This window comes from Hoplias malabaricus, chromosome 4 (genome assembly GCF_029633855.1).
Source record: "Hoplias malabaricus isolate fHopMal1 chromosome 4, fHopMal1.hap1, whole genome shotgun sequence".
Lineage (NCBI taxonomy): Eukaryota > Metazoa > Chordata > Actinopteri > Characiformes > Erythrinidae > Hoplias > Hoplias malabaricus.
The window spans coordinates 17,658,660-17,671,151 of NC_089803.1; the positions used below are offsets into that span (position 1 = coordinate 17,658,660).

The following is a 12,492-nucleotide window of genomic DNA, read 5'->3' on the forward strand; positions in this document are numbered from 1 at the left end:
CCAATCTATGGTGGTCACACCGGAACATGATTGACCACAGCAGCATGAAAGGACACGTCCATCATCTGTCCAGGAACCTCTCTCGTGTCTGATTGGCTGAGAGAGGAGAGAGAGGAAGAGCTTGAGAAAAACAACACTGATGCTGTCATCACAACCCCACGAAAAGCACACACGTCCACAATACATGGGCCATTCTGTATGTCTCTCTCTCTCTCTCTCTCTATCCTTTTTTCCCCTCATTCTCTCTCTCTCTCTCTCTCTCTCTCTCTCAAATATTGAGCCAAAAGAAATGACAATCAGCTCTTTTTGTACGTAGTGGAATAACAGATTATCCGCCGGGTGCAGCTTCACGGCCAGGGTTCATGTCTAAGACTTAACTCTGGCCTTTCTTGTTGAAATCTTTGTTACAAAAGAAATCCAGAAAGAGAGAGAGAGAGGGATTCTCTTCATTTCTCCTCTTCCTCTCTTATGGTTCGTCTCAGATGCTCTCTGTTTCTCTCTCTCTCTCTCTCTCTCTCACTCAGCAGGAGTATTCGTTGTTCTCAGCATGACGGTGGTAGAGAGGCTGTGTGTTGGTCTCTTTGTCTGTGTGTGGTCTCTATTATTGACTACATAACCCACAAGCCTCCTCTTCCTAATAATGACTCAATAACACTTCTTGTTTTTTTTTTCTTTTTTCTTGGTTTTTGTTTTCTTTTGCTGTTGTATTTTGGGGATTTCTTTTCTTATATCAAGCCTTTTCAAACTTTTTAAGGAGGTGTGGTCTTTTCTGAGCCAATCAGATGTTGCCATACTGCTCAGAAGCCCCTCCCCCTTTCCGCCGGGTGGGCGGAGCCTCTTCTCTGTGCCTAAAGAGCTCTATACAAAACAGGGGGAAAAAAGAAAAAAAAATATATAAATATATATATATAAGAAGAAACTTTACTAACAGGAGCACACAGGACACTCCGTGTTTTTTTCACGCTCTGGAGTTTGTTTACCTGTAAAGGAGTGAAGAATATGTGGTATGGTTAATATCGTCTTTGGTTGGACTTGCTACTTTTTTGAGGACTTTCAAAGGATCCGCATCCCCTCATCTCATCGGCGGGACACCGTCCACCAAGCAAGAGGGCACAGAAACAGCTTGTGTGAATGAGTGTGTGTGTGTGTGTGTGTGTTGGAGGGATTACAGAAGGGGGCATGTGTTCATAGATACGGTAACTTACTTGGGTTTGCTTTAGTGAGTGAGTGAATGTGCAGCTCTCAGCATTCGTCTAAAATCGATGGGATGTGTTCTGCGTACAGGTGACTCTGTGCATCAATACGACATTCAGAATGAATTTGTTTTGTTTTTTATTTTTCCTTTGTGTGTGTGTGTGTGTGTGTGTGCATGCATGTGTTTGTACGTGTGTGCGAGAGAGAGAGAAAGAGACAACGAATAGGACTGCGGTCAGATGGGGAACACCACGATCAGCTAACGGCAGGGACTCGCTCGGAGAGGAAACAGCAATCTGAGAGACACACCTATAGACACACTCCTAGTATGATCTAGTATTTCTAGCTCTAGCTCTAGTATTTATATATCAAGGACTATAGCCCGTTTACTCAATGTTAGAATTTATTTAAGCACAAAATATACCCGTTACCAATGTACTGTATCGTGGGCAATGTACTATATTACTCTCCTGAACAAGGGGCTATACGCACACAGGTCCGAGAAGAAGGTAGCAGCAGCAGCGTTGATCCAGCAGTTTCATACCTCATTTGGTCCTACTGTTATCTATCTTTCTTTTGAGCACACACATGCGCAGACACACTCCACGCAGCCTGATGTTTCCGTTCGCTTTTCCTAGCTGTTAGATTTGTTTTTGGGTTTTATTCCCCGCGATCGGTAGTGAGCTTCTGTCGGGATTTAAATTGTAAATAGAGCCTGAGGACTTTGGATCTAAAACCTTGTTGATTTATACAGTTTTCTTCATTTGACCAAGTCCTATTGCTTTTATGATTCTTCCTTGATGTTTGATAGATGATTACACATATACACCATTAGTTGGTTTTTTGCTGGTAGCTTTTAAGTCAGTTGCTTTTTTTATTTATTTACTAATTTATTTATTTTTGTTATTATTTTTCGTTGTGGTTGAAAGTATTGATACATATTTTGTCTGCACTTCAGATACTATTTATTGAGGAAAAAAAGAAATATATTTAAATGAATCGTTCCCTGTGCCTAAATGTGTTGGTTCTGGGTTTCCTGAGATTGGCTAGTTTGCTCGATTGTCGCAATGGGAACGGTTGTGCATGAGCGGCGGCCATTTTGAATAAAAGTGAAGAGTTACACAAATGAACCAATAACAAAATGAAGGCTGCGTCCCAAATGGATTCCCTGTTTCATGTGCAGAACCCAACATACCTTTTTTAGGGGTTTGGTTACCTCCGATGAAAACCTAGAGTGCACCTCAAAATACCATATTCATAGGCCAGCTAACTAGGAAAAAATGTTAGCTGAATAACAATAACACACGCCAAAATCACCAGCACTTCATTAGGAACATGGGGCTAATATTGGGTACCCACCTCGTTTTGTTTTAGAAACAAACTGCTTCTTGTGACATGGACTCGGCAAGGGGCTGGAAACATTCCTCTGCTGGAATCTTCAGATTCAGTCTGTTGACATGAGTGCATTGCATCATTGTTGCAAATATGTCAGCTGCTGCCACATCCTAAATGGATTAAAGTGCTTATAGGAAAGTGCACACTTTCAGAGGGTGTTTTGGAAATGTCCCCAATGGAGAGAGACCTATAAACCCACAACTCTAAATCTGACACAGTGACATGGATAGTTTTCAGCGCATGGCTCAAACAATAGCATGGCCATAGTGCATGCACATATCTCCACTGCCGTGGGTGGGCGGGTGCCGATAGCGCATCTCTAATAATGGGAGCCGGTTCATGTTCCCAGTGTCCTAAGTTCACAGGAACCTGTCATTTTTTAATTTGGGGGAAAAAAGATTTCAGACTGCTTTATAAACACTGCAAAACCATTGGATACCGTTTTATTTGATTGTGAAGATCTACAAACATTGTTACAGAGAATGTTACAGGGTTTGTGTACTTCTGTGGATAAAACTTTACACAAAATTGATTATAAAATTGACTAATTATTTCTGAATGCCGTACTACTGCTAAACTACAAAGTATAAGTTTCTCTGTGGGTCGGATTAGACACTATTTGATTCTGATAAGTGAGTGTAGGTTATATCTAGGGTGACCAGACGTCCTCTTTTACCCGGACATGTCCTCTTTTTTAGACTTAAAGAAATGTCTGGGGGGAATTCCACAAACGTCCGGGATTTTGTTTTTCTAGAGCTTACATAGAACTTCGAGAAGTGTTTTGTTCACAAATTAGTCCCGCCCTTCTCTACTCTGATTGGTTCGCTTGAGTGAGAAGGGGGCGTGGTAAAGTAGCCTAAAATCTTCTGATTGGACGGTCTGACTGTAGAGCTACCGTTATTGGTCGATAACCTTCTCTGTAAACATTTAATTGGTCAGTCTGCACGGCAGTAGTCCTTGTTTACGTCAGAGGTAAAGCTCATGTACCCACCCTCATCTCGAGCAGCTATGCCGAAACGTAAATGTAAGTTCTCGGATGAATTAAAAAATAAATTCCCATGTTTTGTGTAGCAAATAAAAGTGTAAGGGACCTAAAAAAAAGCACACACAGGTTCAGCTAAGCATATAACGGCAGCGAGGGGCGAGATCTAATCCCCCCCCGGAGACGTGTCCTCTTTTTCACCATCTCAGATCTGGTCACCCTATGTTATATATAATGCTTCAATAACAATCATATCATTTTTAAACACATTTTCAATATTTCAATATACGTGATGTTCATTACAGAGCACGAATGTTGTCAGTTCAGCACTCAATTTCACATTTAGCTTAAAAATGTTAATATTTACAAAGCCAAGAGTTTTATGTTTGATGGTGATGTTATGTTTGTTCTTGGAAGTTTTTCAGTGGATTTTATACCGTTCATATCGATAATGGAGTTATATCGTATTGACCTAAATTTACAAATATATTATGATATCAATTTGGCCATATCGTCCAGCGCTAGTGTCAGAGAACAGAAAACCCTTTTAGGAGTCCCCACATTGGCACATCTTATTGAGCTAATACAGTTCCCGGTAAAATTTTTTCCGGGTTCCCATAACATGCTACATAGGACACTGGGAGAGCATTTGTGTATAACTGGGAACAGGGGACTCTGTAACTCTATGGAACATGGCACCCTGCAAACATATGAATGAGAACCCACATAAACAGATGCCATGTTTAGTATTATAAACTTTCTCAGTGAGTTTAAGGACAGTTTAATTGTGAAGATAGGACACTGGTTCAAAAATTTGATTGCATTCAGAACTGTTGACTGCGGAAGCCATTTAAATTTCCAAACGTCAGATTTGGCCCATAGAGTCACAACCTCACAAGCCAGCTGTACAAATGTAGTGAGCCGGGACCCACTGTAGCCTCACATCCCTGTTCTTTGCTGACATCAGTGAAACCCCATCCACTTCAAAGTTTGATATACGCACTCAGAGATGCTTTTCTGGTGACTTTAGGCTGTCAGCTGGAACAAGTCTAGCCATTCTCCTCTGACTCTCATCACTAAGACTCCCACAGAACTGACACACACTGTAGTACAAAAAGAACTGCTGCGAAACACCAAAAACATCTAGAGATGGTTTCTGAAATTCTCAAATTGACCAATTAGGCACATCCAATCATGTCACAGTTCTGATATTTGACATGAACATTACTTGAAGTCGGTGGTGCAGCAGGTAGTGTCACTGTCTCACAGCTCCAGGGTCCTGGGGTTGTGTTCAAGCCCCACTCCGGGTGATTGACTGTGAGTGTGTTCTCCCTGTGTCTGCATGGGTTTCCTCTGGGTGCTCCGGTTTCCTCCAACGGTCCAAAAACACATGTTGGTAGGTGGATTGGCGACTCAAGTGTCCGTAGGTATGAGTGTGTCGCCCTGTGAAGGAGTGTGTTCACAGTGATTCCGGGTAGGCTCCTGAACCCGCCACGAGCCTGAACTGGATAAAAGCGTTTACAGACAATGAATGAATTACCTGAAGTCCTTAACTTGTATGTGAGTGTATACCTGATTGGCTGATTGGATAACTGCAGGACTGAGGAGTTGCATAGGTGTTCCTAAGGCGAGTGGGTGGTGAATGTAAATTTATAAAGCAGGATATGTCTTTTTAAAGGTGAATATTTAATGAAAAGTTAATAAAATTTGAAATGTGCAATTGGCCTTTTGTTATCTTGCTAATCAGATAGCAGGTTTTTATTCACTTCACTGCACATGGGACTAGGGGTCGATTTGAGACGCACCCAGAGACGCATCCTTCTCAGTGGAGAGAAGCAGAACCTTCTGATATTCTATAGTCACCTTTTTGTGTATAAAAGTTCCTCCTAAGAAAGATAGTGGTAGTGAAACGTTTCTCCCATTGTGTAGCGCTATATTTATTCTTTGAACTCATGAGAGGTTGTATCTAATATTAAAGAATGAAACATCCCCAGTGTGGGAATCCTACCCTTAAACTTAGCCATAGCCATGGACAAGCCATACACACCCTGTCCTTCTTACGGGCTTTAGGAGCGTAGGAATGTACATATTTATACAGAACCACAGGAACGCTTACGAAACTGAGGGAAAGAGTCAGTGTTTAAAAATGTGGGACACCTCAGCATATGGAGACATGTTGTGAATGTTAATATTGTTAAGAAGACAATTATTATATTCAAATATGATTATGATTATTATTATTATTGTAATTATCATTGCTTTCATTTTATTGATGATATGATGATTGATAAATGATCAGCAATTTCTTTCCTTTTGTGAATATGGGTTTACATTATTCCAGAAGTTTAAATAATTGGACAAATTAATAAATAGATATATGCTAATGTAACATACCTTTTCTATGCTGGTTTCATTCAAGCTGAACACACACACACACACACACACAGACACACACACACACAGATATATACACAGCTTCGGAAGGAGCCTATTATCACTCAAAGCTGGAAACCTTCCCTATTTTCAATCCCTATGGTGGAATCTTTCTGCCAAAGAAAAATAACAAAAGTTAACCCTTTCAGCAAGTGTTAAGAGATGTTACATCATTACCTGTAATAACTAGAAAACACAATGTCTTAAATATGAGTTTATCACCAATAAGCCAATGGAGAGTGTGTAACGCCTTGGGCTGTGCTCTGCTGGAAACCCTGGGTCCAGCGTTGTAATGTATTCTCTTGGTTACAAATGATTATTTACCCATATTAACATTTTGACAGCTTCTGTTCAAAAGCTAATTAAGGTATTTGAATATGCAAATATGAAAATGAATGCACTATTATCTGATGTCACACCTGGACGTTGATTTATCAATGTAACTTACTGTAGAAATTGTGTCCATTTCTCAAAGGGTTAAGCCTAGTCCTGGACTACACTGCGTTTTGATTGGAGCTTCCTCATTGTAAGAAAAATCCAGTCCAGTCCCAGACTAGGATTTCTCCTTCACTAGGAACATGACATTGATTTGCTCTTGTTATAAGAAAGTAGAGCGCTATCCTGTTGGGACTTTTGGTAGGGAAAAAAAAAAAGCAGAATCTGATCATTTCCTCAATCAGTTAATTTATTTAAACATGAACTGGTTATTGCCCTAAATACGTCCCAGTGTACAAGATTGGAAAAAAGGAAAAATAAATAGTCACACCACACACAGTCAACACCTTGATGGATGGACTTTACAGAGCAATCCACCATCTCTGCCAATATTTCTACTTCATTTTACTAAGCACATCCTTTACACTGACACCCAGTGGTCTGAGAAGATGTATAAATCCAGTTAAATATGACCGCCCTCATGTAGGATCTATGGATCTTTAAATGGTTAATCCAGGGACTGCAATGCAACGTGAGCTTTAATTAGATAATTAAACGATTGAGTGATTGATTTAAAAAAAATTATAGAATGATCTGTGTTGGGAGATGCTGCATTTCAATGAATGCACCAGATATGTGGAAAGAATATGCAAATTCCTGCTGATGTCAGACATGTTCATAAACATAGCCTTGAGATGTTTAGTCAGTGTGACGATGAGGGGCACAAATCAAGAGTAAGACAGGTAGTTTAAATATTATTCCACAATACATATTTATATACACTGTATGTCCAAACGCAATGTGTCCATTGGTGACACAGGATTTCAGTTCCGCTTAAATTCCATACAAAAGCCTTGACCACAATGATGCACTTTTGGAGCGTTTGTCCAGTGCCAGGAGTCAGCTAGAAGGGTATAGACATCTGAGGGCCAGAGATCAGCAAGTGGGAGGCACATACACAGTAAGTAGGCAGACACCAGCAAGGGGGAGTTTATGGTTAGGGTTAGGGATAGGTGTAGTGTTAGGGTATACCTCCCACTTGGTGGTGCCTCCAGCATTTGGCTGTGGAGTGACTATAGGGATGAAATGGAGTGGTTTTCGATAATAATTGTCCAATATTAGTACCAGACCTTTAAAGTTTATAACTGTGTGCCATAACATCCATCTGGTATATCGTCTTTGGAGGTTGTGGCTGCAGTTAGCACTGCTGTGAGGGGTAGGTGTCCACAAACATTTGGACATAAAGTGTAGATACATGTAACATTTGAGTGATTAGAAGTTCTCATAAAAAAAATTCAAAAATAAACTTGGAAATTGCTTGATTCATGTTCCACTTTTCCCACACAGCCAGCTGTGCAGGAAGGCAGCGTTATTGTTAAACCTTTTAAAAAATAAAACTGCACATTAAGTCACTAGACACAATGTATTCTCGCCTACTGTTTAACGTTCCTCAGGTAATAATGTTCATAAAGAGTCAGCTGTTAGAGCTAAGCAGAAGCTAAAAGGTTAGCTGACAACTCGGCTAGTTGAAAAACAATAGCCTGATCTGAATGAGCTAGCTAGCATGCTAATCTGCACTTGAGGTACCAAAAACTATTAAAAATGACAGCACACAGATAAAATAAAGTTACCAAATGGTTTCTGTGTAGAAACCCACTAAGTACTGAGACACGCGGGTCAACTCGATATGTGTACTCATAAAATGTGTTGTTGCTAAAATTAGCTAAAACCCTCATCGCATGTAAGCTAATATTAAGAGAACTGTGACTGTTTCTATTGGTCTGTTCTTCATAAAACAAATGCACAACGTCACCTGGGTTCATATGATGTAGAAAAAACAGGACAGCAACAATATTCACTTGTGTAGAATTGAAGAATATATTTCAATCTGGTAAATTCAGTGCATTGCATATTTCCATATTTTCTTCAGCACCTCGTGTTCCAGTTTGGTATTTCAGGAAAAAATCTGCAGCAGAAACCATAACTTATACATCCATCACTCCATGAAACTCGAATGGGCCTGCCTTTCTACTGCTCTACCTAACAAGTACTGACTTTATCAGCACTTCGCAGTAGAGGTTCCCATCCAACGAGCTGTGGACTGGTACTGGGTCGTGGGTCATATGACACCAGAGCGGCTGACTACAGCATGAGGAAGAAGCAGCATTACACAATCACTCCTTATAAGGTAAAGGTGGTGGAATGTGTTGATTTTAAAAATGTGCTGGAAAGGCTTCTTCACAATCTGAAAAATAGACCGAGATAAACAGCAGTGACAATGTCACTGGTCAAAATGGTTGAGAACATGGCAGTGGTACCGTGCTGAAAACCCAAACTCAAGCACAAAATATCACACCAAACCAATACGCATACAAGCGTTACAAATTTGAGCACGTGCAGTGAAAATCTGAGGGAGTATATATTTATTTTTCAAGAGAGCAATGAAAATCTGAGCGCTACATTAAGAGTGCTCTTACATTTTTTTAATAGTCTGTAAACTTTTGGCATTAGTATAAAACCATAGGTTTTAAGCTTTGGCAGCCACAAAAAAGGCAGAGTACTTCTTCTGGCACCAATAACACACTGCTTGTCGCTAAATGATATTACACCAGGCAATGACTGCCTTGTCTCTTGGAAGAAGGCCCTTGAGTCACATGGAGTTCACATGTCAATTGTGCTGTTGTATGTTGTGACTGTAATGAATCAAAGTACACACTGTGTTGTCCAGTCCGTGGCCATAAAAACGTTGTGAACCCCTGCTTTAGAGCATCCACAGCAATTCCCACACTGCTTCACATTTGCATTATGGACATCTCATGTGCTTTTACTTTGGCTGTTGCATGAACAACTGCATAGATACGGCATATATATATTTTTTGCTTGTTTGTTAGCTCCCCTGTAAACATATCACTGCTATAACACTAGTAGTTTTTCTTTCAGATAAAGGTTTAGCCCTTAAATCCTTACCTGGTTCTACTTGTCAATTACTCATTCACACAGCCCTACAGCTTGCATATTTGTTTGTAGTTACTGAACAATTAGTATTAAGGTTAAATGCATAATAAGAGCTTAATTCTAGTTAGCTTCAAAAGACATTAAATATTAAATCAAATTCTGAGCCATTACCATCATAAGAGACACAAAATTAAAACTTCTGCACTGTTGGTTTCCTACTGGTTAAAGGTGAGGTATATGTTAGGCTTCAGCTTTGACACTGGGTAATTTTAATGGTTAATATTAATCATATTAATACTTTCTAAACTGAATCTCTGTAAAATCCTCTCTGCAAACAGCTGCTGAATGCAGAGGAGTGATGCTGTTATTACTGAAAAGTTATTACTCTGCTAGTAAGTCTTATACATTATTTGTTTGTGCTAGGTGACATTTAGACCCTTGCTGGCAAATCTAGGTTTAAAGTAGTCTGTTTCTAACACGACCTCCCGTCCAATGCTCTTATAACAGTCTTTCTAAAATCTAACAAATCTCTAAAAACAACCAATAGGATGCCATCTTCTGCGGCTCACACTTGAGTTGCACTTTGTCCTGTGCAAAGATATATGATGAACTTGCAGGACATGGCTTTTCCACAAAGACGTGAGGAACCATGAACGATCAGAATAGTGTTAATCTGAGTGTGTTTACCACACAGTTTAAATGTTTTACTTAGAATCCGTGGGTCTGGTAAGTGGAGCACCCTTTGTCTCTTCTTCGTCATCATCACTGAGGAAGAGGAGAGGAAACATGCCCAGAATGCAGCCGATGGTGACGCCGATGGCCTTCCCCTGCACAAGAACAGAGCATTTCCTGTTTAAATCATTCTTCTAAAGGTAATTCCTCCCACACTAATGGCGCTTTTCCACTGCATGGAACCGACATGACTCAGCTCAGCTCTTGCTTTTCCACTGGCTAAATCTGGTTCTTGGAACCAAGTACTTTTTCAGTCCCAGCTCACTCTGGGTTCCAACCCTGCAGAGTAGGTGCTAAATGGTGATGTGTAAACCCTGCAGAGCGCTGATTGGCTAGAGACATGTCAATCGCCACAAAATGCAGAGGTCATTCAAATCCAGAACAAAACGCCGCTTGTAAAATCTCTTAAGTTACAGTAGCTTTCACGTTTATTTTGATCAGACTCACAACAGCTGCTCGTAACTTTACCGTGAGGTGTTTTGAAGAGGTTTATAGGATGCCTGGGGTGATGGCCGACGAAAATTTCCACTGAAAGCCGAACATGCAGCAAAACTGATCTGTGAGAACTGAGCGCGGAGTTGTGTTCAGTCCAAACAACAAAAACAACATGCAAATACACAATGAGTAAACAGCACCTAAATTTACAGATGCTGTTGTGGTTTTCAAAGCATATGGTGCCCGTTAGAGACGGGTTTTTGCGACGTCACCGTCACCTCCATTTCACTGGGGAGCTGTGCTTTTGGAAAAGTTTTAAGTGAGCCGAGCCGTGTCGAGCTGGACCCATGCGGTGGAAAAGCACCATAACATTGCATTGAAGTCATGATTTCTCAATTTTATTACTTAGTCTCTAAAAATATATTTTTCCTGTTTAATTACATTTTAGCCTAGTTTCACTTTCATTTTGCATAAAAAAATAAGTCAGTGTGTGCACTAACGTTTACCCCTTTTATATTTTATAATTTTAGTTTTAAAGTAACTCTGTAAAGCACATAGAGCTGCATTTATGTATAAATTGTGGCTTTCAAATAAAGAAGATGATTATTATTATTATTTTACCACATGCTCCAATTTTACAGTGACTCCTTCAGCAAAGAGCCCTCACACTGAGCTACAGCTGTTTTCTTTTTTTAACAAAGGGCTAAAACTCCCAGAAACCCTAGAAATAAAATTGGACCCAGCTACTGTGAATCAAATTATGAAGGGTGGATTCCTCTGTCATTTTGAATATTCCTTGGTGGTTAACCAGATATGTAAGGCCTTCTGTACAGCTCCTAAAAGTCTCAGTAAAGTCTATTTCAATACTGCAGCTTCAGAGCAATTCTAAAGAAGCAAACTTCAGACACTAAACATGTCTTGATTGATTGACTACATTTGGTGTAACGTGGGAATTAATTTAAACTAATATTTCAATAAATAAATTTGGTTTACACATACACACTTTGACACTTATAACACACCCCTCACCATGTGTGAACTGACTCTGGTCTGCCACATGTCGACCTGTTTGGGTGAAAGATCAGGAATCTGCATCCCGAGCCTGGCAGCTAGAGCCTCCACATATCCTGCTAATCTACACACACACACACACACACACACACACACAATTACATTGTTTGCCATAAACTGGACGACATGTTCCTATAACATGGAAATAATATCAATTCTATTTGACTGACTGCCATTTTAAAATGTTAAGATTACTTATTATAATCCAAATGTTCAAGCTAATGTCTACACTTTATTTATTTATTAATTTATTATCATAACGATATGCGATTGTTGTTTGTATAATGCAGAAAGCACACTTACCCAAGTCCAGCCAGATCAGAGACCAGGTTCCCTAAAGCAGCCGCTGCCAACACAAGAAAGGGTTAATGAAACACACACACACACACACACACACAGTATGAGCAATGCAGGCAATCAGACAGATAGTACAGTAACAAAGTTTAGTCTGGTATTAAATAAAACATAAATATAAATTAAACCACTTGTGACAGCTCTAAAACCTTATGAACAATAGACCCCAAGTCACAGATGACACAGAGAAGCACATTCTGACTGATAACTAGTCTGATGCCCAGTTTATCCACCAGGTGTCCTTCTAGTTCCCAAACAATCTAACATCACAACTATTAAGCATTAGCACTGCTGGCCAGATGTGATGACGAATGCTACGATTGTCTTCATTCTGGAAACCAGCGTCTTTATTTTAGACTGAAATTCTGTGTAAAATGTAATTGTTGCCCGTGATTTCCAGGTAACTCCGCAGGTTTCCCCTGTCCCTGCCGTGCTGATGGCTGACACTCAACTCTGATATTATCTCACGTCATCAAATGTAAACAGCCCTGAGTCCAGGCTTCCTG

At 40.0% G+C, this 12,492-nt stretch overlaps 2 protein-coding genes across 3 annotated transcripts in view; one reads left to right on the forward strand and one right to left on the reverse strand.

Annotated features, from left to right (window-relative positions):
- The window catches only part of syngap1a (synaptic Ras GTPase activating protein 1a), a 149,724-nt gene extending 143,727 nt beyond the window's left edge, over positions 1-5,997 (forward strand). For both annotated transcript variants that reach the window (XR_010802260.1, XM_066669242.1), the window contains exon 21: positions 1-5,997. Coding sequence is in view for 1 of the 2 variants with exons in the window: in XM_066669242.1 (XP_066525339.1) it covers positions 1-30 (30 nt within the window). In the remaining variant the exon portion in view is untranslated.
- tmem65 (transmembrane protein 65) overlaps positions 5,990-12,492 on the reverse strand; it is a 24,383-nt gene continuing 17,880 nt past the window's right edge. The window contains exons 7-9 of the mRNA XM_066669246.1: positions 11,936-11,978; positions 11,591-11,696; positions 5,990-10,221 (exon numbers count right to left, since the gene is read on the reverse strand). Coding sequence (XP_066525343.1) covers positions 10,099-10,221; positions 11,591-11,696; positions 11,936-11,978 — 272 coding nt within the window. The 3' untranslated portion in view covers positions 5,990-10,098. The remainder of the gene's footprint in view (positions 10,222-11,590; positions 11,697-11,935; positions 11,979-12,492) is intronic.